Genomic DNA, 25,718 nt, shown 5'->3' on the forward strand with positions numbered 1-25,718 from the left:
TTAGAGGGAGAACATCAGTAAACTCCTATGCACTGTACCATCAGACATTCAATGACGAAATTGTATAGGCCATCAGGAAATTCTCACATTTCCTTTATGTACTTAAATGACTTAATAAGCGCAAATAAGTAGGAGCGCTGAATAAGTAAACGTTGACTTATTCAGACCAGTCGATCTCTTATTTTCATCTTAATTTCATTTATCCCTCTGGTAGTAAGATGAAAAACATCAGGAAAATCACGGATGTCTTAATCGGACTTTTTTGACTTTTTCAGGGACCTTAAGGAAAAAAAGAGCAAGAGCGCCACAAGACGCGCTAAGGCCATGCCTCATCTTGTAGCGACTTAAACACAATTGAATCAACTTATCACACACGATTTAAGGCATGAAAACTCGATAAATTCCATTGCAAGTAGCTGTAAAATGTGTCATAGAATCACTAAAAAGCGCTGCAAAAGGGTGATTAAGTCAAAAAATGAGCGAGACACACAAAGCATTAAGAGCACTAAAGGGCAGCTAATGAGTGCTAAGAGGTGACAAAAGACCAGAAAACCGGGATAAAATGCATTAGTGAGGAGCAAAGAAATGGTTCCAAATGGTGAAAAGTGCAGGCGGAGGGCACAAAACGATGGATTGAAAAGCTGCATGAAGGAGATGTTGACCGGAGGCGTGAGGCTCACATATCTGTAGATAGTACAAAATGTACTAGTCAAAACCTGGGAATGATGAAAGACACTATAACTTACCAAACATCTGCACAATCATCCTCATCCTTGAATGAGTCATTGCTGGTGTACTTATCGAAGCCAGGGTTTCTTCAGAAGCTTCCATGCCATTGAGACAGTGAGCTCTGTTGCTGCCTCCCCCTTCTTAGCTGCCGCACGTATAAATGTGTCAGTCTTGGATTTCCACTTGGCAATTGAAAATGCATGCTCTGAGACCTGTCTCCTTGTGTTGAGGGTCTTCGGTGTCTTGAGACGAGCTCTCTGTGCAGTAATCGGCAGCCCCAAGTGATCCTCATGGTCGATAGTAACAGTATTATCAGCAAGAAGAGAGAAAGCGCGTTCAAGCTACAAATACAGAAATTAGTAGGTGAAAATCCACTTAGGATTGACTTACCGAAACTGGCACACAACCCCAATGCCCCGAAAAGACCATGTTTAATTAAGTTGTGAGTGTTGAGAACAGGGACATCAGCATGTCCTAGAATTCGAGACAGATGCGCCATTGCGAGAAGTTCCTGCACAAATGCAGAGCGAAATGTTTCTGTCTTGTCAATGTTGTCAGGGTTAGGGTATAGGAAGCCATAGTGGACAAGGAGGAGTTCTGCGAGTTCTGCTGGAGCTGAATCTTGATTGGAGGCACAAAAATCAATTGCAATAGCAAGTGCTGTAGACCCTGAAGTTGCTATGCCATTCGCCAACACGTTGTGTGACCTGTAATATATCAGTAGTGTCCCCCAAATAAAGTGGTAACATGGACAACACCAAAAACAGACCCAGACTGTGGTGACGTTGTAGCGAATATCTGGATAGACTGACCTTGAAAATTTCTTTGCACGCCATGAGCAACTTAGCATCAGCAATAACCCAGAGTTCCTCTTGTGCACTGAGCCACAGAAAGACTGTTGGTAAAAAGACTTGAACCCATTTTCCATCCTCATGACAGCCTGATGGGAGGTCTGTGTTCAAATATGATGAACACACCTTTGATACTGGTTCTACCCAGGTGCCAGGCAACACAGTCGATGTTCCCTCGGATTTGATGGTGCCCTCAAGTTTGGTATTTTTCTCGAGTTTCACCTTCTTTGAGGGAGGAGGAGCAGGAGCCTTGTGAGTGGTGGTAGTCACTGACGTCTGAGACTGAAGTTAGTAGTGAAAAAATAAAAGAAATAGCGGAGGGAGATACAGAAGTTGTAGTGCGTGTAGCCTTAGCACTGTTCTGAACCACTGGCTCAGGCTTGATATCAGCATCAAATTCGTCATTCGGGCCATCAACCTCCATAAGGTCATTGTCTGTGTCCAAAAACTCAGAGATCTCACTCTCAGAGAACTCAATGACCTCAGCAAGCTTCTTCCTCTTTGTGCTGGATACGGCTCGGGGTTGTGTTGAAGGTGGTGGCATCAAGGCGCGGTTCTTCAAGCAGGGTTGAGTGCTTGATGGTGGTTTGAGGTCATGTATGGCTCGGGGTTGCATTGAAGGCGGTGGCATCAAGGTGTGCTTCTTCAAGCAGGGTTGAGTGCTGGATGGTGGCTCGAGGTCATGATCAGTGCTAGTAGATACAATACTGATGGTAGACTAGATTCAAATCAGCCTGAGAGGCACAAACTCGCAAATCACAATTTAAAAAATTCACTCACCATCGCTGGTTGTTTACCCTGACTCTTTGTCATAAGTGCCGCTGCCTCCCATTCGAGTGTTTCATTTAAGTCCTCATCTCCAAAAGCTCCAACAAGGTCCTCAATATCGTCCGCTTTGCTGCTAGGAGGGGGAGGTGCATATGAACTGACGGAGGTCCTCTTCAATGCATTGGAAAAAATTGAAGGCGGCGGTTGAGTGGCAGTAGTAAGCGATTCTTGCTGGGAATTTGATTTCGGGGGAACATTTGTCCTCCAGTTTTGAATGCGACCAGGTAGACCAGATTTTGTTCTAGACGCCCAGATGAAATTGAGAAAATATAGAGTAGATTCAGTAAGCATAAACATGGCAGTTTGAGGAAAACACGCACACGGAGTTGCCTTTCTCGTTGTTTGCATGCGCATCATTGACATCTGCATCAATCTAGAACCTAACACTTGAGATCGCTGCCTTAAGTGTTTGTTTCTTTGACTTCTGCTTTGTACCGCCTGGAATTTCAATATTGCTACCACCCAATGACTCATCTTCATCGAAAATCTGATCCTTCAAGTTTGACGTCTCACCAGGACCATCCATATTGTTGGCATACTGGCGACCTGCTTTAGAAAAAGGTTCCTCTGATTGGCTGGCATGTGGTTGGCGACCCTTTGGAACCGGTCATGGTCTGACTGCCTTGGGCTTGTCAGCAGCTTGAGCCTGTGTAGCCTCTATCTGGACCTGCATTTCTGCCAGTCTGGTGAGCCCTGCTAGGGCATCTGCTTCCTTTTCTGCCCTGGCTGCTGTCAAGTGGTCATCGTCTGCTTGTTTTTCGGCTTTGGTGCATCGTTTCCGTTGTGCATCAAGAACAATCTGACCCGGATGGGTGGTAGCATTTTTAGCACGTGTGTGATGAGGAGGCATGACAAGTGGTGGCTCAATGAAAAGAAGGGTGGGACCAGGATGCACAGGCTGAGTTGTACTAGTATGTGAGTGGTAGAAAGGAAGACAACTGCATGGAATGAAAGGGAATTTGTAAGTGGCACCCTGTTTTGTCTGGGATGCATGAACCCTTAGTGCTAAGCGCTTATTTGAACCTTAGTCTTTGAACATCTCAGCTTCACTCCAGGCCACCGCATCCTCACCACACCGAAAATCCACCGTGTCCTCACCATGCCAAAAATCCACTACATCAATCCTCCCCACGCCAAAAATCCATTACATCCTCCCCACACCAAAAATCCACTACATCAATCCTCACCACGCCAAAAATCCATTACATCCTCCCCACACCAAAAATCCATTACATCAATCATCTTACCTGACGCTGAAACTACGCCTGATACTATCCCTCGCTCTCAGGTTCATCGCAGAGACTTCAGTGTCTTGCAACTCCCATGTGGAGATGCAGGATGCAAGCGGTTTTTCAAGACAGGTGCAGGGCGCACAAAACATATCTTGTCAGCCCATCCTGTGATATCTTCCCCGCCACCAGAGCAGGACATGGACATCGATGTCCCAGATGTCCTGTTGCAACAACTTGAAGATCGGTATAATGGTCAGGATTTCCCCTTCTCACCTGATAACGAGGAACACGACCTTGGGTACAATCATGATCACTGTGCTGATGTGCTGAGGTCTTCCCCCCGCTGGATGTTGATACTGAGTTTTTCGGGCCCGGGAACCATCTTTTTCGCAACTATCACACCCAACTCAATGGTTTGTTTTCATGTCTCTCATTAATGTAGCTGCTGACATGGCTTACAGGACGTCCATGTGACATTCATGGTTGTTTTTTTGACGATGATGCATTGCCACCAACTCATGAACCTCAATCTCTGAATGACTGGACGCCATTCTGTAACCGCACTGAATTCAAAACTGCCGATTTTTTCTACACTCAGAACCCAATGCCTGCCCGGAAAATTGATGCACACCTTGCCCTATGGGCATCTACCTTGCTCAAACATAGTGATGCACCACCATTTGCAGACCATCAAGATCTCTATGTGATGATTGATGCAATACCATTGGGAGAGGTCAAGTGGGAGTGCTTCTCATGCTCGTATACAGGTGAGAAGCCTGAAGGTAGTTATCCGCCCTGGATGGACAGCGCCTTTGATGTATGGTACCGAGATCCACATCAAGTAGTCCGCAACATGCTTGCAAACCCCAATTTCACACACGAGATGGACTTTTGACCTTACCGAGAGTACTTGACCTTAGGCGAGGAGCACCATTATAGAGACTTCATGTCTGCTGACTGGGCATGGGATCAAGCAGTATGTACATGACCATCGCTATGAATACTCCAGGGAACTAACATATCATACTAGGACATCATTTCTAAGGATCCAGATTCAATTGGCGCCACCTTTGTTCCTGTCATTCTTGGAAGTGACAAAACAACTGTCTCTGTAGGAACCGGGAACAATGAGTATTACCCACTCTATCTGTCCATTGGGAATGTCCACAACAATGTCCAGTGTGCACACCGGAATGCAGTCGCAGTCATTGGCTTTCTTGCGATGCCAAAGAGTGAGTGAAATAACTTCTTGTAGTATTATGCAATGTACTGATGACCTAGTAGCTACAAAGGAACATGCAAGTGACCCACACTTCCGAAAATTCCGCCACCAGTTGTTTCATGCTTCGCTTTCCAAGATTCTCGAAAGACTTAGGCCCAGAATGATGAAACCTGAGGTCGCAGAATTTGGTGATGGGCATTTCCATCGCGTCATCTATGGCCTTGGACCTTACATTGCCGACTATGAAGAAGAAGTTCTGCTGGCATGTATTGTGCGCCGCTGGTGTCCACGGTAATTGGTTGTTTTTTGTTTCTATATCTTTGACTTATGGTATACTACTCAAGATATATGTCACCAAATTATGATCTTGATGCAGCTGGCACACTTCCTCAATGTCAAGAGTATACAGAAGAACTTGTTAGTGTGGGGACATATTTGGAACTATGGGACGAGTTTGGAGTTGTAGCAGATCTTGTCGTACGTCTTCTCATTTTTATCTTCATTCTTGTTCTCACTACAATTTATATCCACAGCCGTTCACTAATGATTTTCCTCGCGCTGATATTTGCCAGCTGATAGCACCCGACATCTTACATCAGCTCATTAAAGGCACGTTCAAGGACCATCTCGTGGACTGGGTCCATAAGTATCTCCTACAAACACATGGAGCACGCAACGCGCAACACATCTTGGATGACATTGATCATAGGTATGTTGATTTTGTATCTCATTTCTAATTTCTAATATCTAATTCTGGCTCTACCTTCAATAGAATCACTAGTGTCGCCCCTTTCGCAGGCCTGAGGCATTTCCCGCAAGGGCATGGCTTCAAACAATGGACCGGAGATGATTCAAAAGCACTTATGAAGGTACGTGTCCCATTACTTTTCACTATGATCTTGCTTGCTAAACCCCATCAGGTTTATATAGCGGCCATTGAGGGACACGTCCCAGTGGAAATTGTATGCACATTCTGTGTGTTTCTTGAATTTTGTTACATTGTACGAAAGAATACTATACCCGAGCGCATGCTGGAGAAACTGCAAGATGCTATTTCCCGTTTCCATCATTATCGCAAGATTTTCCTGGAAAGTGACACTGTATCCACGTTCTCTCTACCGCGACAACACTCTATCTCTCATTATTTGCAGCTCATCCAACTCTTTGGCACTCCAAATGGACTCTGCTCGTCCATTACAGAGAGCAAACACATCAAGGCTGTTAAAGATCCATGGAGGCGATCAAGCAAATATAATGTGCTTGGTCAAATGCTTGTCATGAATCAACGGCTCGATAAACTCGCTGCTGCACGAGTCGACTTCACCAGCCATGGGATGTTGGATGGAACTTGCCTTTCAGCAGCCCTTGATGCCCTTTGTAAGTTCTAAACATATTTTCAGCCGCTTGAAAGCTGATTTTTAATCCCATAAGCACAACAAGACAAACCAAGGCATCATGCACTTGCTACTACTAATGATGCAATCCGCAACGCTCACGACAAAGACTTTGACATGTCTGTTCCTGAAGATGACATCGATGGGGTAGATCCTGGCCCAACAGTTCTGCCAGTGCATACGTGATTAGCGCGAACTGCATGCAAGTATATTCCCTCATTGTTGTGTGTCAAATGTCTGATTTGGCATGCAGAGACAAAATGTGCACGCACCGTGCTCGCTCTCACTGAAGAGTTGAATATCCCTCGTCTACCTGAGATGGTCCACCACTTTCTCTTCCAGCAGACACATCCAGATGATCCACGAGATGTGTCGGAAATTCCTATTGCAGGATGCCCTCGATATGAGGGCAAAATATCAGTATTCAACTCTGCATGCTCACGGTTCTATGCCCCGAGCGATATAAGTGGAATCGGTGGGATGCGGATTGAGCACATTCGTGCTTGTCCCATGTGGCGGAATGAGGCCCCTCATTATGACTGTGTTTTCGTCAATATTGGGTCAGAAGATGTGAGCATTCGAGGACTCGAAGTCGTGAGGATTCGTGTGTTCTTCTCATTCAATTATGGAGGAAAGACTTACCCGTGTGCCATCATGCGCTGGTTTAATATCATTGGAGACTTACCCGATGAAGATACTGGCATGTGGATGGTCCGTCCGGCCTGTGGCACCAACAATGCACCTCTCTACAACATTATACATGTCGATTCAATCTATCGTGCGGCTCACCTCATTCCCGTTTATGGCAGACATTTTCTCTGCCACAATATTAATCTACACAATTCATATGACAGTTTTCGAACATTCTATGTCAATAAATATGCTGATCATCATGCTTTTGAGCTCGCATCATAGACATTCGCACTTATCTTTTTCACTTTAATACAATTAATCGCATTTTTGAGCCTTATCATCTTTGTTCCCTTGGACGACTTGAAACAGCTTAAGCTAGGTACTCTTTGACTGACTTGTTGTGCCTTGGCGCGCATTTGCGAAGTTGCCTGAAAAGTAAAGCTCAAATAAGCCGCTAAAAGTCAAATAAGGAATCTTGGATTTTGCTGATGAGTGATCATCATCTGCAAACCAGAATGATCTGTACAGAGCTGTACAGAGCTGTACAGCGCACAAGCTCTACAGCTTGGTCCCTACTAGCCAGTTTGTCACAGTAGCTCCTTACTTTGTAGATATCTGTACAGATACTCACAGACCACCCAGTGAATAACAACTACCTGTAAAATTGCACATTTTTTCACTGTCTATGTATGTACAGACACTCACAGAGCACTCGGAGAGCAATCATTGTGCACACATTCATTTATGTACAGTCCACCCAAGGTGTTTAGGAACGATGGCAATATATTCAATCACATGGTATGGAAACATCAGTATACTAGTAGTAGCAAAATACGAAACAAAAAATGGCTCCCAAACTATGGTAGTACTGTAACTCGGACACAGGAATGTGAAGACTTAGTCAAGGACGATTTGTAGATGGGTGTGTTTGGTCTCCTCAGCGCCATCGAGTTTTAGACATGCGGCCCTGGGTGAAAATAATCAGCATCTGAAATTTCAAAGAAAAAGGTTGTTCTTGTCATCCTGCTTCAGCCCATTCCTGAAGTTGCGCTACTAACCTGGGACCGTGATATGGATGTTGAAGAATTTGATCGATCATTCTGACCATCTGGCGGTATATTGGGCTGTATTCCTTGGCGGAGAACTTGGGATAAGATTTGCCGTGACCATTTTTGATGAGACCGTCGAGGACACAGTTGTACTATAAAAATGTCAATACATGATGTCAAGGCAGAAAGTAAGAAAGTACCGCAGCGGAAACCAAAGCCAAACATGAGATGGGCAATTGCTTGCAAAAGATATCTGGCCTCTTCCGGGCAATTCGGTACAGCCCCATGTAAAAGAATCTAATAACTGCATCACAAAGGCCAGGATGAGCGAAATTCCTTGTTTTGCCCTAGTGATTTTAATGTATGTCATCGGAGTCAGTGCACAATCACTCACCAATGCATCCAATCCAAACCATAAAAACTCGGATTCTGAAAGTAATTGCGAAGCAGCATTCTGGACCCACATTGCACGTTCTTGAGCAGGGACTGACGCGGGGGGAACAAGTGAGTATGCAAGAGGTGCTAAGCCTATGGCAGTTTTCTTGAGTTCTGATCGCCAGGTTGAAAGATTGTCATATAACTTCAATAAAGACCTATTGTATCAGCGAGACTGTAAATTAAGAGAGCGAAACATGTACCAATCGAGCTATGTTACACTTTTGCTCCGGCCAAACCCCTGGATTGCAACATGAAACAAATTAGCGCAAGAAGAAGCAAACACGCACCAGCTTCAAATTGTTTTCCTTCCTTGTCCCAAATGACTAAAGTTGCGATGAGAACTTCAGTTACTGACCCTGGAAGATCATCAACAAAACTCAGGAACAGATTGTCAAGTGCGTGTTCCACACGACATTCTCCCTTGGTGTGCTCAAGGAAGCTTTTCCAGCAGCGGCCCGTACCAAGCTAATAGAGTAGGTTTGGGCCCGTCTTCTGACTATTTTGTCTTTCTGTTTCTCTGGAAAGCCTGTTGGTCATCAGCGTGCTCAGGCTATTTGATAAAGCAGCTCAAGAGTTTCAGGGTCGGGAAGGTGGGGCTGGCCATTTTTCTTGTGGTGGGACTCCAATACAGTCGCTAGGCTTCGAGGTATGCAAATGATAACTGTGAGCCTCATTCAGAATAAAAACCATTTGCTCACCTCAGAACGTTGTGTCTGTTGTTGCTGTTGCACTCCTACCGAAGGATCCAGAGAGCCCTTGAAAGCAAAAAGAATAAGTGCAATGCCAGTAAATCTATGTCAGCATACCTGGGAGTCACTGTTCTGGTGGACAGTCGAGGATTGAGAGTTTGCTACAGTGTTTTTATTGAGGCTTGTCTGAGCAGCCACGTCATCCTCATCGTGGGAGTACTGAAAATTGAATTCAGGTGTGAGATGATGAATGACTCGAGGCTGCGAAGGTAGCGATTCATTTGAAAAGCCTGTAAGATTGAAACAGGGAACAACATCAGGTGGATCTCAGTATGATAAAGGAAATTACCTGGATGGCCATTGTGACATTGGTACCCATTCTTATTGGTGTGCTCATCCTCTTCCCATCCTCTCCTCCCCATCCTCGTCCTCATCCCCATCCTGGTCCTGGTCCTGGTCCTCGTCTTCATCATTGCTGTCATTGGTGCTGCTGACTTTGGGTCTGCTGTTCAACAGCTGGAATTCTCGCAGTATAGATTGATGCCTGACATTGTTGTCCTCCTCAAAAAGGGCCGGATCCAAGTTTTGTTCTACGAAGGTGGTGAGTGGCGGTACAATATTGCATGGGTTTGGATCATGAGCTACTTTCGTAGCACACTTCTTGACAGCCTTCGAGCCAACAGTGACATGTGGATTGTTAGCCTTGTGAAGACTGCGGCCAGCACTGGGAGGAGCAACCAAACCAAACCTTCCGCCAGGTTGGTGCATTGAAAGACCAGGACCTGTGTTATCAATGCTTGCAGGACCATTGGTAACAGTGAGTGAACTATAAGGCAGAGGAACTGCCTGAATGCAAACATCAGCATTAGTAAGAACAAATACTTACATGCCTGACCTTTGAACAACCCTTCCATCCTTTACGAGCTGGTTCCGGAGCCTGAGGGTTCACTGGGATATTAGGACTGAGGGATGTGGAGCCCTTGGGAGGACGACTTCGAGACTGAGACTCAAGGACTGCACCAATCTTTTCTAGCTGGCTGTTCCTACCTCTGGTCCCTGCGTTGGGGCAGCCAGAACATCGTGGAGCACCATCTTCAGCTTCAGCAAGGCCAAGGGAAACAAGTGGTACACTGAGTGTTTCAGTGAGGTCCATAGTCTGGTGAGATTTTTTGGGTACACCTGCCCTGCCAGAAGCATCTGAGCCTTTGCGCTTCGACCTCTTCTTCTTGGGGCTGTTAATAGCACGAGGAGGCATGATTGCAACTACACAGAGGATAGAGAAAGAGGTGAAGCCTGAGTCTAGTGATTCATCAAGTCGCAAACTCACCAGTCTTTTATATAATAATATCATGTCTCGGCGCTGGGTGGGCCAATAGAACGGCCTTGATGCGAGTAATGGACAGTATTACATTTAAAAAATGTGTGCAACATCACACTGAAGCGCGTACCATGTAATAATCAATGCTGCATGTTTCGAGTGACTCAACTTGATGAGAATAAATGTGTGAAGAAACATAATTTATAAGTCATACAAGTCACAACAACCAAAAATGCAGTACATTGGGTCAACGTGAGAATGAGAGTACAACAAAGTAGCAATGAAAAATGATGTTTATGTTGAATAATTAGCCTGTATGTATGCTAACCATCTAACTCATTGTCAGTCTCCGAAATACCATCAGACTTCCGACACTTGGGTAATTCCATGGGGAAAGATTGCAAAGCGGCATGCTTCTCGACATGGTCTGTGAGAATAGCAGCAGATTGTTTGAGCGTCTTGACAGTGGAAATGAGCTCCTCGTCATCCGGAAGGCGGTCAAGATGAGTGTTCAATAGTGTAAGGATGGTGCCGAAGGAAACAGGGTTCTCCATGTTGTCCTTCAAAGCCGTACACCACTCCTTGGCGAGAGGGATTAAGTCTTTGAAGTAAGGATGGATCTCGTCTACAAGACGGCATTCCTCCTTCTTGGTTGCGAAAAAATTGCCCTTGAAGGCCGCGCAGGATTCAAGGTCCATGTTGTTCCAGCGATCAGGTATTGAGTTTCCTATGGTATCCTGGCGTACCTGGCCATGGGGGCCACAGAATTTGATGCAAATCCAGATGAATACGAAGAAAAGTGATTCAAGGTCGTCTGAAAAGCATTGAATGACATGCAATACAGGCAACTGCCAAAGTGTTTGAAGATGTTTTGGGGATATATTTCGGTTTCTTTCTGCCCAGCGCTGCCTGTTGTGCATCTGAGAGTTGGGTGAGAAGCCCGCGAGACATGAACGGGATTGTTCCCTGTAGATTGGATGAACAGATCAGTACTAGATGTACTGTAATTAACTGAATGCACTTACCGTACCACCGATGGCATACTTCAGATCTGGGTTGATGCGCACTGCAACTCCCAGTCGATTAGAAACCCTTTACTACCACCTCCTAACAGATCTACAATCATTGCATTATTTAAGCTGCAGTCGCGGTGTAGAACCTTGCGTTCCTCCACCGCCGTGCAGTTGAACTGAAATTAGATTTGTCAGTTCAAAGATTGCCAATCAAAAAAAAACACTTTACTGATGATGATGTCCCTCAGCGCTTTCATGAACTCTTTAAGAGTTCGGAACATATGCAGGGGGTGAGCGCAGGGCGTCAAGACAAGTCGAACATGTGAGCGACTGGTCCCTGCAATACTTAGGCACTGCGGTTGTTTTCGATATTTGCTGGTCACATCGGGTTCTCCATTCGACCTTTCAACCACCCACCAATCCACCAACTCAGGAATGCCAGGGACACCAGACATGCGCTTCAACATTTCAATCTCATTCAAGATCACCTGATCCTCCTTACCCTGAACCCAATGGTCTTTGATGATGAATTCCTTATCATCCAAAGAGACCAAGTAGCAGACAGTTCCGTGACTAACAAGGCCGCAACTCGCAAACAGGATCATTGTGATCGTGTAGATTGTGTCCCTGACACGAATTTTGCCACACAGTTCAGGTGACTGAGCTGAATATGGGAAATGTGAAGGATGGGGTGTAGCAGAATAGATACTGTCAGGCTCCTCAGGTGCTTGGGATGTGAGGTTGAGAAGGGGGGGCTGGAGATGGCAGTGGCTTGTACCAGGTGGGGATCCTCCACATTCTTCATACCATAGTCAGCATGCGACTCTGACTCTGACTCTGACTCAGACTCGGACTCTGGCTTGGACTCGGGCTCTGAGTTGGGAGATATTGTCTCGATGACAGCGCTTGGTGCACCCTCAACATCACTGGGTGGTGGATAAGGGGGCTCAGACGTGGCTGCAGCCATGACGTGATCTGCAGGTTGCCATTTGGCAGGGAGGTTCTTGATCGGATGATAGCCATTGGCGTGGCGTTGGGGAGGAGAAATGTGTTTTGTGAAGGAGACTGTCAAGTCATAGCCTATGCACTCGAGGCTGCCGAAACGAAGGGCAGCAATAATGTGAGCAACAATGCTTGGTTTTTGGTAGATATTGAAGGCAGGGGACACGACACCACTGGCATGATTGTAGAAAAGGACTCTGAGCTCCTGGTACTCGTTGGTGAGTGATAGTACAAGAGCAAAGCGCCTCCAGGGCTGCTCACTCAGCATGAGGTATGCATGACTATCAGCAGCTTTCACGAGTTGCAATGCAGGTTGATATGAACTGTGCATCAGCTCAGCCGATACCCTGATATTCCCCCAATTTGCCGTGATCTCGTCTGATAAGAGGAGATTGGGTTTCTGCTTCACCTCACTACCAGGTAATGCTTTATGTGCATGGGCCGCAGTCCACATGCGCGTCGCAGTGGGATTGGCTAGTAGTTTGGGCTCTGCCTTCGCTAAGCAGATAGCCAAAGCATTGAAGAATGATGAGAAAATTTCTTCGTGAGTTGCTTTTGTGGTTTCACCAGTCCCTGCATTGCCCTCCGAATCTAAGCTTTCAGATGGTTGAGAGTGAGTTGTTGATTCAGATTCGTTTGTGGGAGCAAAAGTTGGAAGGTTCCAGTTCCATAGCTGCCCATCAGTATCGTACAATGGCACCAGGTCATCTGGTGAATTTTTGCTGAATTTTGCTTTGGTACATTCATTGTGATGAAGGATGTTTTTGAGTGGGATCTGGAGCGTAGATAAATCCGGTAGAGGTATGCTGAAAGACTGAAAGATATGAGAGAGCATGTGTCCCAGCGATTGCGAATCAGAGGATGCTGGTTCATCTTCCTGTGTAACTAGACGATTTAGTTCCTCGGCCGTGTACTTGTTCATTGTAAGGGCATCGCCTGAAACAGCGGCAGGGAGCGAAACCAATGACGACAACTTTATTCTGTAGCCGCCCATCCTGAAAAAGAACTGAGGTGGCATTTGTTCGGTATACTCTAAGCTATAATATGACAACGGTGGGAGCAACAAGATGCCCTTATCGCGCGTCACTACATCCATCAATGCTCATTGAACTAAGAATATATCAGAAAGAAGCTCGTTGACAACCAATAGCACGAAAGTTAAAAATACAGGCAGGAAGCTACATAGAGAGCGGAAAGAATGTGTTCTTGTCCCAAAATTTATTTACCCAAAACTCTGACGCGTGCTCCATGCTGTTCTGTGAGGTAAAACGGCTGTCTGCACTGGCTCCAAAGCGAGGAATGAGATTAACAGGAGCCTTGATCTGTGTCAGTGGTATAATATTGCCCACTAACGTACCATTGGAACATTTCGCCCTTCTGATCGAGTGCAACTGTGTGGCAGGATCACGAGCGCTCATTGTACCATCAAACCAGTACATATAGACAAGGAAATGGTCCTCCCATGACCAATCCGTGTTGATTCTTCCAACTGGACACATGATAAGCCTAATTTGACCAATTGTATGACCTGAAAGATAATAGTGAGAATGTATTCAGCATGATAGAAGGTTGTAACATACCATAAAGACCATGAGCAGGCCAAAGGCACCCTAACTCGTTGTTCACAATAGCTGAGTCGTACCTACCAGAGTTCCAGACATCAGAAGGCGGCACACAATTCAGGGTCTGCAGCGGGCCGTATGATGCTACTGTCGTGGAACTCTGTGTCCTGTAGGCAAAGTTTGAACCAGATTTGAATTTTATCAAATGGCAGGGAAGCAGTAGGTCCAGCCCTCCTGGCTCCCCCAATTGTGTGGACATAACTCTGTCCGTGGGTAGCTTCGTGACGAAGAAAATCAGCAATGGCCAGCCGTAAGTCAGGAAGGCCGAATTTGATAGCAGCATCAGTTGATGGAGATGGATCTGATGGATGGGGAATACGTGAGATGATAGGCCGTGCATCCAATGATGAATGTGCGCAATGGCAGAGGGACAGTCCCAACCTCCTTATGCTGGAGGATCTTCGCAATCGCAAAGTAATTGGTGATTGGGCGCGAATGTCCAGGTCATTTTATAGTGGCCGTAAATTCCGTGGGGAGGTCATCATCATCATCCACATCAAAGTCAACATCATCACCAATATTGTCATCCTGTAGCCTCGAGCTTGCCATACCATCCACGAGACTCATTGCAAGGTCAAAGCGATGGCACTTATCAACCCAGTCGAGATGTCGACAAATCTGAGGATCATAGTTGTTGTTGTTGCTTGATCGTGTGGGGTCTTTAATCTCTGTAATGTGCGCATGCTCTGTTGTGTCTGCAGTCCATTGCATGGCGACACCAGTGTTGCGGATGCTGGGAACTATACTCTGCATGAGCTCCAATTTGGGAATGTACCAGTTATCGATAACTTTGTTCTTGTTGCCTCGACAAAATCCTCCAGCTGTGATAGCATGTTTATTGGCGTGAAATTCATCGAGGGCTCCAGAAATGCGCTTGATGTCGTCTTCATCAATACGCGGTGACTGGATGAGATACCGAAATTCCATCAATGCTCGGACAGCAGTGATCACGGCACTAGGTGCTGCGTCCGCACTGACTGCAACAATCGAACACTGAATGTCACGTTGAGTTCGACCTGTAACCTGTTTTAGCTTGGAGATACCACCGTAAAAATGACGAAAGCCAGTGACGGGCTGCAACACAGAAAACTGGAAATCAATTTCCATGTCCCTGACCACACAAATAATCCACTTGACGTTGTGATCGTAGAATTCTCGGTGAATGAGATGCAGAAATTCTGGAGTGAGGAAATGAGATGGTTCACCAAGGGTCCAGTCCTGCCAGAAAGGTTTAGAGACACCGTTCAGGCGAAATTTCTGTGCTTCGCGAAAGAAGGCTTCAATATCATTGGGATCCGCCCTTGTTTGAACGACAGCCAGCTGTGCAAGTGTGGTTGATTTCATGCGAGGTTCGTGATGGAAAGGGTCTCCGAACTGCTTGAACATGGCCATGGTGACCGGAGATGTTTTCCCACCGACAGTAGCTAGCATCATAGCCTCTGGAGTGTCGACAATATAGCTTGCCAGGGGGGTAAAACAATAGCGGCTATGTCCAACAGGGTCTGATAACATGACTCCTTCATGTGCAGCCTGCTTGAGCGGATGCAGGACAATATCTAAACATTCATGAATTAAGCGATCCTTGAGTACACCTCACATGCGTTTATTCTTATGTATAAATTTAGGTACGGGGAGCAAGGTGGTGAGTACAAAGGAGTTGGACGATGTCTTGAGTCGTGTGGACATGTTGATATTCGCAAGGCTGACTGAGAAGCAGGTGCACAACTTTGTCACCCGTCATCGTGGATATATTTGTTTTGTCAGATGATAGAATGGTTCCAAGGAGTGTTGCACCTTTGGGTAGGGCAGACTGTTGAGAAACCAATAAGTTCAGCGACTGGTGCAAAACATGAATATATACCTGCATATTCCATGTGTCATCAGCCTGTCATCCATTCTGAATATACACAGCACAAGCAGTTGTGCAGTTGTATAGACCCTGCGAGGCGTGAAGTCTAACCGATCAGTGAAAAACAGGGATGATTCAGAATGGCTGAAATACAGTCCAAGGGATCACGCCAGTACAAAACGACGGGTGATTTGGTGGGATGACTTGTAGAGAGCACTTGGGACATCCAGTGTGGACCACTGGGCAACATTTCTGCTCTGCCTCGCAGTTCCTTGGCCGAGGAAAAAGATATTGGAAGACCCTTGATCTTGACAAAAGACTTATCATCGGAATTGTAATGAAAATGAAACAATTTGCTTACTATCTCGAGTGACAAAAAACTGTCTATCTTCCCCATGCTCAATCCTGAGCACAGTAACCACAATGCAATCTCCCAGTCCTTCCGGCCACTGAATGGGTAATAGGGATTCTTGGCACGGTACATGCTATTCTCATCAGAATTGAATAAGTCAAGGAAGGTGTACCCCTTGCCATATGTCTGAGAAGATTCGGGATACCAGTCGATGAAATCTGAGGCACCATTCGGAAGTAATCCCTCCCCAGAGGCCTGGCCACCACTCTCACCGCTACCTTCAAATGACTCATCTCTATCTCCAAATGTGAACTCAACCTCAGCCTGAGGCCCACCACCGGGAATATTCGGTTCGTCCAAGTCATCTGTATTCATAGAATCATCAGATAGGTCCCGCAGACGTATTAAATCCTGTAGCCAGGTGCTACATCCTGAGCGAGGCTGGCTCATGTGATGAGCAACAGCAACCTGATCTCTGAAACCAGCTTTACCACATGAAGGACACTGGAAATTGGACATGATGTCCTCGCAAAGTCCGACACTCGTGAGTCGTGAGAAGCCCAATTCATAATCAATAACTTACTCTTTGTTTCTCCAAAATGTCAGCCCCACCAATCAGTCTTAATCTCAGCAATGTTATCCCATCATCATCTTCGCACCTGATGCCTTGTATGTGCACACACCCTGTTCAGCAACGTCCAAGTTGTCACTCGTGTTGTCACGATTCCAGTGGTATTTCTGACCTGTACGATATAGCTGATGGTATTGGGTCAATGGTAAGTCAATCATATTGTATCGCATTCACTCTAAGTAACATGGTACTTACAGAATCAACGACACCGATGAACTTGAAGCCAACCTCATCATGGACCTAGCGAGGGCGAGGCGGGACATATTTAGGGCAGAGAAGGCGCTAGCGGATTGTGTAGTGCGAGAACACGAAATCATGGTGAATCTTTCCAAGCACCAGTCTGACATTTCGAAGAAAAAGCTCGACAAAGCAGATACAGGATTAGGGTATATGCGAAATTACTTTTAAAAAATACGGTCTTTCTCACCGTTCACTTGCGCCATGCAGATTGCAAGGTAAGTCATATCTGTTCACATTCGCCACTGCAAACTTCATGTCTTATCACAGAACAATCCAACCGTCACATATCAGTAATTTTAGACTGATGACTCGAGCTATTCTTATTCTTTTGTGTTCAAGTTCGGTGCACGCATTAGTAGTACTAGTATGTACAGTACTACTACTATATATTGGTATTTTGTTGAATATAATGTTTGTATCGTAATTGGGGACAATGTGCAAATTCAAGCTACTAGTAGACTTCAACACTTTAAAAAGATTGAGGCCGTTGAGCTGGAAATCATTGAATTTATTTTGAACAGTCTGACCCGGTTGTGAGCTCTGTGACCACTTTGGCGTCTGGGGCTGTACGTTCTGTGAGCTCTGTCGCCACTTTGGGTGGCTGTGGTAAACTGTCGAAAATTACCATATCTGTGAAGAAATTTCTAGTTTGCAGATGATTCAGTATGATAAGCAAAGTAATGAAACACCACAAAAAGTCAATTAATAGGATTTAGAAAACAAGCGAATACTGTTAGACAAAGCGGTCGAAATTCTGAGTGAACAAAACTTCAACTGTAATACTATGATGAAGAGCAATATAAAGGTGGCAGCGGTACAAAGTTGAATGGTACAAATGCTGCGATGCTGACAGATCCAAGTTTTCATTGTTGCCTCACTGGCAAAGTGGAAGGTAAGCTGCAAGCCTGCGACTGGTGGGCAACGACTGTGATTAGCATGGCTTGAGCTCGAAAGAGGATCAGCACACTCACAGTCTGTGAACGGTGGGCAATGACTTCTGAGAGGTGAGTATCAGCATGGCTTGAATTTGAAGGAGGATCGGCACACTCACAGTCTGCTAATGGTGGGCAATGACTTCTGAGAGGTGGGCAATGACTCTGATCAGCATGGCTTGAGCTCAAAAGAGGATCGGCACACTCACAGTCTGCACCCGCACGAAGTGTATTAATCTTTTATTGTTACTAATCACATACTAATATATTTGTCAAAAAAAATGTCTTATCGCACTTAATTCACTTTCGCGTCTTATACTACAATATTGATTTGAACCAAGTTTGCAAAAAGTGGAATCAGTAGAATAAGTAACATCAGAGGTTTCCTTTTTTTTACTTAGCGACTTTTTTCAGAGCAATAATATGAATCAGACCAAAAAGTAAATGTGAGATTTTGCTGATGTAGGTATATAAAGAATTATCATCAGTAAAATTGCTGCAATAAGTGCAATAATGATAGGTCCCATTGTCAAGCTTTACATGGTAGGTGTTAAGAACGTGCTCAAGGGTTGAATCCGAAGGGCTTGGCTTCAGCTTGTGCGCTGCGCCCCTTACCCGAGTATGTGCCCCTAACTTCCGAGGGCTGTTGGAAGATGTCCGAAGGTTGTCGGACGAGTCCGGAGTCTGATGTCCGATGCGCAGGAATTCTGGCGGACATTCGGGAACGAAGGATAAGACTAATCCAAACAATGTCCGAACTAGAAAGGAAACAGCGGAGGACTACCAGAGGTAGAGGCAGAGGTGAGAAGTCTATAGGAATCGATCCTAAGACTAGCGGAGGACGACGAGAGGAGAAACTCAAGTCGGACGGAGAAGGGAATGAGCAGAGTCTAAGATAATATTCGAACTGAGGAAGTACAAAGATTCTACAGGGTTTATATACTACTGAGGACTTAACAGAGAATCAGTCAGCGCAGTCCGAGGCTATGCGAGGCTGTGGACGGAGCATATAGAAAAGTCAAACACTAGTCTATCAGAAAATAGTAAATGAAGACGGAGATGAGAACATAGGAAAATAAAGGCGGAAATGAAACGAGGTATGGAAAATGAGTATAGTCTAACTGGAGAAGGAACGTACAAAGGGATAAGGCACGGAAGATAGACGCAGGTCGGATCTGGACGATAGATAGAAGTCGTCCGGATCCAGAAGTCTGGAAATGATGTGTGTGATAGGTCCGGGTCCGGAACGTGGGATATGACAGTAGGATGGACATGGCAGAACTCACAAGATATGCAGGGATGAAACTTCACTGTCAAGCTTGATACACCGGCTGCCATATATGTGCATTAGGCAGTCATTGTGCAATTGTGATGCAGTCACCAACACTCATCAGGAAAACCCTCCGCTACAAATTTAGGCTAAGTATGTAAAACTTTCTCTAATTTATGATAATTTCGATAAAATAGACAACTTAGCGGTTTAGAGAGACTTTTTTACTGCCCCACAAGGAATTCTTTATGCATGATAAATTAGTGATAATTATGTTCAACATCAGGCAAACTTACAACCAAGAATGCTTGCAATTGACTATCAGTACGAACACTTTGCAGGAATTTGAGTTTTACAAGAACAAATTAGAGTTTGATTAAACAGGGGTATACAAACATATTTATAGTAACAGATAAATGAGAAGGGAGCATATTTATAGCAATACCAATAAACGAATTGTAAAGGTAATCAATGTGAGACCATGACTAGGACGTCCAGAACTACTCGTTGTCATCCATGCCATCAAGGTCAAGGAAAGCCATAGCATCTTTGTGTGACGCTACAGCAGCAGCACCATTAGAGCAGAGTTTCCTTTTGAGATGAATTAGTCAATGCGGCACATTCACAGCACAATGAACTTACTGGACAGCTGAGAAAATGTCGGCCATCAACTTGTGAAACTTGCTCGGCACATTCTCCTCCATTTCGTTGAGAAAGTTCACATGGAAAGCATAGACCTCGCTGAACTGGTTGGCTGTGAAATTGAACTTGGGGGGAGATTTGTTGGACTTCCACAAGAGTGCAGCATACACCTAGTAGTATATGCTCATTAATACATGGACCGAGAGTAGATCAAGAACAAAAAATGTACTGAAGTGCTGGTCAAAGCAACCATCAGAATTGTTACCTCAGGCTGTTGGGCCTTGTTTCCTGCAATCTCCTTAAAACGGTCTGCGAATTTCATGCCAACTGACTTGGACCCATTGAAGTAACATCCCTTCATTAGGTAAGGCAATATATCCGCAGAGTAAGGTTTTTTCGCCTGCGGAACAGGGTTGTTTTTCTCCTGAAGTGCATCCACACACGATGCTGAGAAATTCATATACAAAATAGAATATAAAACCTACATCAAAATGCTGCGCATAATGGTAAACATGGCTCGCCAGCAGAGCCTTAGCAGTATCAACGCAATCAGGACCAAGATGGTAGTACACCGTGACTTGTGCACAAGCATCATCTTTTAATTCACTACGAAATAGCGGCACTCGAGCATCAACCTGCATGCAATGTTATAGTACTAAGCACCCCATGAAAAGTGACGACTTACCAGAGTTGCAAGTGCAGACACATACGACTCGTTAGTCTTGAGGTGATCATAGACGGGTGTGACGCTGCAGATGTGAGCTGCAGTTAAGAGGGCATCTCATGTGAATTGATTTTTCATGGTGATGTCTGGATAGCTATTGACAAAGGTCATATGAAACTTTGCTTCCAGTATCGCTCGTTGGACAACACAATGGGTCTTGCTATCCTGGTCTGTGAGTTTTAACTTTCCGGTGTTTGCATTCCATACAAGTTTGGGCCCCTGAGAATCACCATGATGGTCGTTGTCGTTTGGAGACTTCGGATCGGCATAGTCATTTGACGCAGCCTCGAGTTCCTCCACATCATTGGAATCATCTACCCAAACAGGTGTCTGCAGTGCATAACATTAATCAAAACAGGAACCATCAGAGAAGTGAATTTGCCTCATTTTCTCATTTAAGATCATGCACAGACTAAGCCTTTGCCTGTTGAAGGTGTCAGTCAATGGGTGTCATTTTCAGCACAGATGGCAACTTACACTTGTATGGCCGCGTGTGTTGAACTCATATTTTGTCTGTCGAGGGGCAGCAATCAAATGCCAGTTATTTTCAGTACGGATGGCATCGAGGCAAAAACTTACCCTGGAAGCCATGGGAGCCTTTGGCCATGGGAGATGGTTCAGCTGTCTGCCTCAACTATGAGGTATAAGTTTTGTTAGCATAAATAGCAGAGTGTACTTCAAGTTGCAAGATAAAGAATCGGCTGACCTTGGTAGCCATGGTTGATTTAGACCGAAACGATTCAGTTTTCTGTGTCAGCTTTGGTGTGGACTCAGATGGACGAGGCCAGGTTGGTTGGGTAAGCAGGAAGTCATGCCTTTCGGCCTCTGACATTGAGACAAACTTTGGTATCTGAGTGATATTGATTGAATATGCAGTCAGCGATCTGGAACAGTAGTAGTACTTACTTCAGCTGACAGGAACTTTACGGCGGACTCCGGTTCCTCTAAGTCATCATCAGTTTCTGCATCAGTATCCAACCCTGAGTCGCCACTAGGTTTATAATCAGATATATCTTGTTCATCTGCTAAAAACGTGTCATCAATCATGCAAGACACATCTTGAGAGGTTCGAGCTGGAGTTAGCTGCTGTTCAGTTTCTTTTCGTGCTGCAAGTACAGATGCATCACGCTGAACTGACTCGAGGTAATAAAAGGTGTACCTTTCTTTTGTGGTGGCCCCTGCCTCCCAATACCCATGCTGCCTTCATTGGACTTTGCAGATGCGTTTGGTGAGCGCATACCAGTGCGTAGAACACTGCACTTACCTTTACACTTGCTAGCCCAAGGGATTGCTGAATGACTGACTCCCTTTGATGCAAGTGAGTTGCATGCTTTCTTGGCCCGCTGTTGTGGTATGAGAGGGTGCTGTCTTTTTGACGCATGTCGAGTCCTCCAGACTAGTACAGTGTGCAGTAAGTGAGTTGATTCTGGGCCCATTCAATTTTTAACAAACTTACCAGCATTCTCCATCGCCCTTTTTTTTGTGGGTCGAATGCCTGCAAAAATATGCAATTTGTTATCTGGATTCGCAAATGGTGGTGCACAGTGAGCACTTACTTCGGCCAGATGTGATATCGCTAGGCATGCTAAAATATATCAATGAGTGAACAATTTTAAAAGAATGTAGATGCGGGAATACTTCCCTGTCTGCCAGCCGAAATTGATTTATAGCTACTAGGCATCCATACTTTTGAGGGTCCCTTTTGGATTAGTTCAGGTAGTACGTACGATATCTGTTCTTCAAGTCAAATATGGTAGCAAGTCCCAAGTATTGATACCAAGTGAGGCAACATGTTACGGGATAAGACGGACCGCACATGAGGACTCAATCAGCGATGCTGTCATATCATCAGAGGAATGGAAGAACCAACTCAGAGGTCTAAGTACAGTAAAGCAATCCCAGAAGCTACTATGTGAAAAAAATGTCAAGTGGTGCTAATACAGTTGTTGACGGTCGCTGAGAGTGTCCAATTCTGCAAGTGTAAGATTTGTAATTATCGAATGTGACCTTCTGTGCACCTCGGAGACTGTGAATGTACGCAAAAATGACATGGAACATCTCACTCGCCTCAAGTTGTGTGTGCGTGATAACGACCGGAGGGTGTGACAATTGCTCAAATAATATCAGCTTTGCGATTGCTCCAATAGCGGCAAAGAGGTAGTTGAACTCTTCAAGGGGGTCGTCGATGAATTCTGATAGTCTGGTACCACTGTGCCACACAAAATGAATTATCATTTGCAATATGAAGGGCTGGTCAAGGACTCCGTCCAAGATTGTGACATCCCTGGCCTAAATACATAAATGTGAACATTAATTTTTGAAAATATGAAGGGAATACGACGTACAGCATTGACAGTAAATTGATGCATGAAAGCTAACGGTTGAGTGGGATCATTGATCAATGCATTTATGACACGCCTCTGGAATTCATCGGGGAGAATGTTGGAGTCCACAGGGGGATAGATGTCAAAAGCGAATGGAAGACAGGTCCAGACATCCTTAATGAGGTTGCTGAAAATGGAGGTCCATGTCCCGATCAGCTGTTGACGTTGACTTGATGTCATAGGGTTTGAAACATGAACTGCGGAACTAAATGTTAGAATTAGGAACTTATACATACAAAAAAACTTACTATTCATGCCATTCACCAATGGAGTCGACTCTGCAATTGCAAGATCAATGACTTCTCACTTCTGCATGTCACTACCAGCCATTGCGTGCAAAGTGAGCAAGTATCGTATGAGTTGGGTTTTCGCAGTCTGCGTGATCTGCTTTTGGACATCAGCTGATACCTGGATGGAGACGGGTGCGCTGAGTTGTTGAGGGGCAGGGTCGATAGAGATGACTATGGGGGCGACAGGGACAATGGGGGAAACAGTGACAATGGGAGCAGCAAGGTCGGTAGGTGCAATTATTGTGGGGGTGACGGGAAAGTCCACACTTGTCGTATGCTGCAGGGTTTGTGGGGTCGATGTAGTAGTTGTGCTGAGGGGGATAACTTTGGGTTCTGGCAGAGGATATGGCGCAGGGATGCGACAAGAGCGCTGTGTTCTCTCAACAGTCCCCTGCAGTGCCTGGGGAGGTGGTAATGGATAGAGCGCATCAATCTCCGCTGACCGAGGGATCAGCCTAGAGGCAGTGGTGCTGGCATGACTTGTTGATGTTCCGCTGGCATTAGCTCCAGACTCTTCAAGGAATGCTTCAAGTACAGTATCAGTCGTTTAAGTAAATGTGATCCTAATAACACTCACTGCCAAAGGCGAGTGCATCGAAATCAATGGTGTCCTGATCTCCAGAGACTCCGCCAAACAATGCTGAGCCTCTATATGACGATGAACTAGAAGGATATGCCTGACTGGTTTGAGGTTGGTTGATGGAGTCGAATGGGCCATGGTGTGAAGCCTCAGGTTGGTCGATGAAGTCGAATAGACCCTGGTTTGGGTCACTTTCAGCATTGTCGAGGGAATTGAATGAAATCGTCAATTCGCGATGTGGCTGCATGTTGTGGAGAGACCAAAATCTGTAGGAGGTGATGGTGGTGGCACAAAGGGAAGGGGGCATGCACCATGAGCACTCCCATCTTGCGCACGCCTATACCTACAAACACGTGCAAATTAATAAATACCCGACTGAATTGAGCCCAGTCACTGGGCCAAACTGAAGCTGATCAATCAATAGAGTGATGTTCAATTTGACAATTTTCACGCACTGATGGAGAAGTTCGTTGAGATAGTCACATCAAGCACAGCAAGGCTGAAATCAATGTAAGATCACCAAAAATGATCACTTTTGACCATTCCAGTGACCGCAACGTGTGATGAGAATTTGAGAAGTCGGGGACTAGAGAAGTTTAAGTCATTGGGGGGAGAAAGGATGATGCGGTGATAGGGCTGACACGAGGATTTCGAGAACTGCGAATGATGGATGTCCAAAGCGGGCTCAAAAAATACGGATGAGAAACTTGGTACAAGCTTAGTCAGGGCAGCAATCATATGGGAAGTGAAGATACCTACTGCGATATCAAATGCATCTCCCATGCCTCACTCATCAGAGCCAAGATCCGACAAGCTAAGGTGTTCATTCTCGATGTCGTCTGATCCATCAGGTGTAACATCAGAGTCCTCATGGAAGGGTTCAGTGGTCTGAACCTCATTGCAGAAGCGGTGACACATGGGGAAGTATCCAGTACAGTCCGTAAGAGATTGTGCGATATGTTTGTCCAATATTTTCGCAACTTGATCAGTCTGGATGTTGACAGTGCGAAGAATCCGACATTCATCTTCATAAACAGCTTGAAGATAGTTCCTGTCATCATCAGCTTCCAGGCGCCCACGCTGAGAAAATGCTTCCTATAATGTTGCAACTCCTCCTCAGCAGAACCAAAGTGTTCTTGATTTTCAGCATGGATGGCATCAGCATAGGATGCAGTAAGATCAGCTTCTTCAGCCTCCAAAGTTGAGAGAAAGAGACATTGACGTGCAACTTCGCGGGTCAGGAGTTTGGCTTTGTACCCTTTGTACAAAGTCGCAGTTTTCATTTGCGAGAGACCATTCTCCAGCTGTTCTTCCAACCTTTTAAAGATGATTTTAGCACAAAGGAAAGATATGTGACAAACATAGCTTACCTTCTGCATTGCTTCAGGTGAAAAATCTGGCTGATATCCTCGGCTCATGAACCAGCCCACATAACGAACCTCCAGAGGAAGTGGATCCTGAGGATATGGCAGGTACTTCCTGGACTTTCTATTGCCCGTGGACCGCTGATGAGCGGTACTTGTAGGTACGAGTGATTTGGCAGGAAGACACATTAGGGATTCCTTCAAACCAGGAGGCTCAGCCTATGCATCCCCTGAGACAGGTCATAAACTCAGAGTTGAGGCACTTATGGATACCTGCATCATGCTCGGAGAGGATATTGGGCTAGAATTTATGAGAGTTTCAGGACTGTGAGAGACAGGAGAGGGACTGCAAGATTGAGGAGGATCTAAGGGTGGGCTGCTTGCTTGAGCAGGAGAAGGAAACGAACTCTCAGAGACTGTTGTCATCCTACACAGAGGGA

The 25,718-nt window shown here is 45.3% G+C and overlaps 8 protein-coding genes across 8 annotated transcripts; 2 read left to right on the forward strand and 6 right to left on the reverse strand.

Annotated features, from left to right (window-relative positions):
* Positions 1-797: 797 nt before the first annotated feature.
* F5147DRAFT_767160 (uncharacterized protein) lies at positions 798-2,705 on the reverse strand (the record flags this gene model as incomplete). Its single annotated transcript, XM_041440840.1, has 5 exons — positions 798-1,070; positions 1,187-1,436; positions 1,495-1,856; positions 1,909-2,298; positions 2,361-2,705. The coding sequence occupies 5 exons, from the start codon at positions 2,703-2,705 to the stop codon at positions 798-800; spliced, it is 1,620 nt and encodes a 539-aa protein (XP_041299517.1).
* Positions 2,706-2,781: 76 nt separating this feature from the next.
* F5147DRAFT_767161 (uncharacterized protein) lies at positions 2,782-3,258 on the reverse strand (the record flags this gene model as incomplete). Its single annotated transcript, XM_041440841.1, has 2 exons — positions 2,782-3,003; positions 3,028-3,258. 2 exons carry the CDS (start codon positions 3,256-3,258, stop codon positions 2,782-2,784), a joined length of 453 nt encoding a protein of 150 aa, XP_041299518.1.
* A 249-nt stretch (positions 3,259-3,507) lies between these two features.
* On the forward strand, positions 3,508-7,171 carry F5147DRAFT_742048 (uncharacterized protein; the record flags this gene model as incomplete). The annotated part of the gene is made up of 11 exons (XM_041439522.1): positions 3,508-4,053; positions 4,083-4,484; positions 4,548-4,616; positions 4,671-4,872; positions 4,925-5,153; positions 5,207-5,339; positions 5,396-5,571; positions 5,635-5,731; positions 5,783-6,239; positions 6,294-6,403; positions 6,512-7,171. The coding sequence occupies 11 exons, from the start codon at positions 3,508-3,510 to the stop codon at positions 7,169-7,171; spliced, it is 3,081 nt and encodes a 1,026-aa protein (XP_041299519.1).
* A 615-nt stretch (positions 7,172-7,786) lies between these two features.
* Positions 7,787-9,426, reverse strand: F5147DRAFT_767164 (uncharacterized protein; the record flags this gene model as incomplete). Its single annotated transcript, XM_041440842.1, has 9 exons — positions 7,787-7,856; positions 7,948-8,090; positions 8,139-8,285; positions 8,333-8,518; positions 8,577-8,614; positions 8,664-8,841; positions 9,075-9,131; positions 9,183-9,284; positions 9,415-9,426. 9 exons carry the CDS (start codon positions 9,424-9,426, stop codon positions 7,787-7,789), a joined length of 933 nt encoding a protein of 310 aa, XP_041299520.1.
* Positions 9,427-9,458: 32 nt separating this feature from the next.
* F5147DRAFT_767165 (uncharacterized protein) lies at positions 9,459-10,320 on the reverse strand (the record flags this gene model as incomplete). Its single annotated transcript, XM_041440843.1, has 2 exons — positions 9,459-9,911; positions 9,961-10,320. The coding sequence occupies 2 exons, from the start codon at positions 10,318-10,320 to the stop codon at positions 9,459-9,461; spliced, it is 813 nt and encodes a 270-aa protein (XP_041299521.1).
* Positions 10,321-10,706: 386 nt separating this feature from the next.
* Positions 10,707-16,740, reverse strand: F5147DRAFT_767166 (uncharacterized protein; the record flags this gene model as incomplete). Its single annotated transcript, XM_041440844.1, has 15 exons — positions 10,707-11,197; positions 11,226-11,349; positions 11,409-11,449; positions 11,543-11,572; positions 11,626-12,123; positions 12,204-13,484; positions 13,756-13,926; positions 13,979-14,040; positions 14,075-14,321; positions 14,572-15,576; positions 15,650-15,830; positions 15,882-15,905; positions 15,959-15,975; positions 16,023-16,176; positions 16,231-16,740. 15 exons carry the CDS (start codon positions 16,738-16,740, stop codon positions 10,707-10,709), a joined length of 4,836 nt encoding a protein of 1,611 aa, XP_041299522.1.
* A 346-nt stretch (positions 16,741-17,086) lies between these two features.
* On the forward strand, positions 17,087-17,397 carry F5147DRAFT_767167 (uncharacterized protein; the record flags this gene model as incomplete). Its single annotated transcript, XM_041440845.1, has 3 exons — positions 17,087-17,238; positions 17,300-17,307; positions 17,360-17,397. 3 exons carry the CDS (start codon positions 17,087-17,089, stop codon positions 17,395-17,397), a joined length of 198 nt encoding a protein of 65 aa, XP_041299523.1.
* Positions 17,398-19,794: 2,397 nt separating this feature from the next.
* F5147DRAFT_647595 (uncharacterized protein) lies at positions 19,795-25,467 on the reverse strand (the record flags this gene model as incomplete). The annotated part of the gene is made up of 25 exons (XM_041433211.1): positions 19,795-19,885; positions 19,937-20,106; positions 20,202-20,360; positions 20,422-20,571; positions 20,622-20,698; positions 20,810-20,990; positions 21,138-21,173; positions 21,240-21,257; positions 21,367-21,510; positions 21,567-21,682; positions 21,820-21,871; positions 21,925-22,056; positions 22,117-22,155; positions 22,217-22,245; positions 22,724-22,949; positions 23,006-23,249; positions 23,293-23,322; positions 23,352-23,859; positions 23,912-24,155; positions 24,226-24,257; positions 24,370-24,413; positions 24,705-24,802; positions 24,850-25,231; positions 25,285-25,295; positions 25,354-25,467. The coding sequence occupies 25 exons, from the start codon at positions 25,465-25,467 to the stop codon at positions 19,795-19,797; spliced, it is 3,327 nt and encodes a 1,108-aa protein (XP_041299524.1).
* Positions 25,468-25,718: the final 251 nt, after the last annotated feature.

Source organism: Suillus discolor (assembly GCF_016758755.1).
Source record: "Suillus discolor strain FC423 chromosome Unknown F5147scaffold_2, whole genome shotgun sequence".
NCBI classification, from domain to species: Eukaryota; Fungi; Basidiomycota; class Agaricomycetes; order Boletales; family Suillaceae; genus Suillus; species Suillus discolor.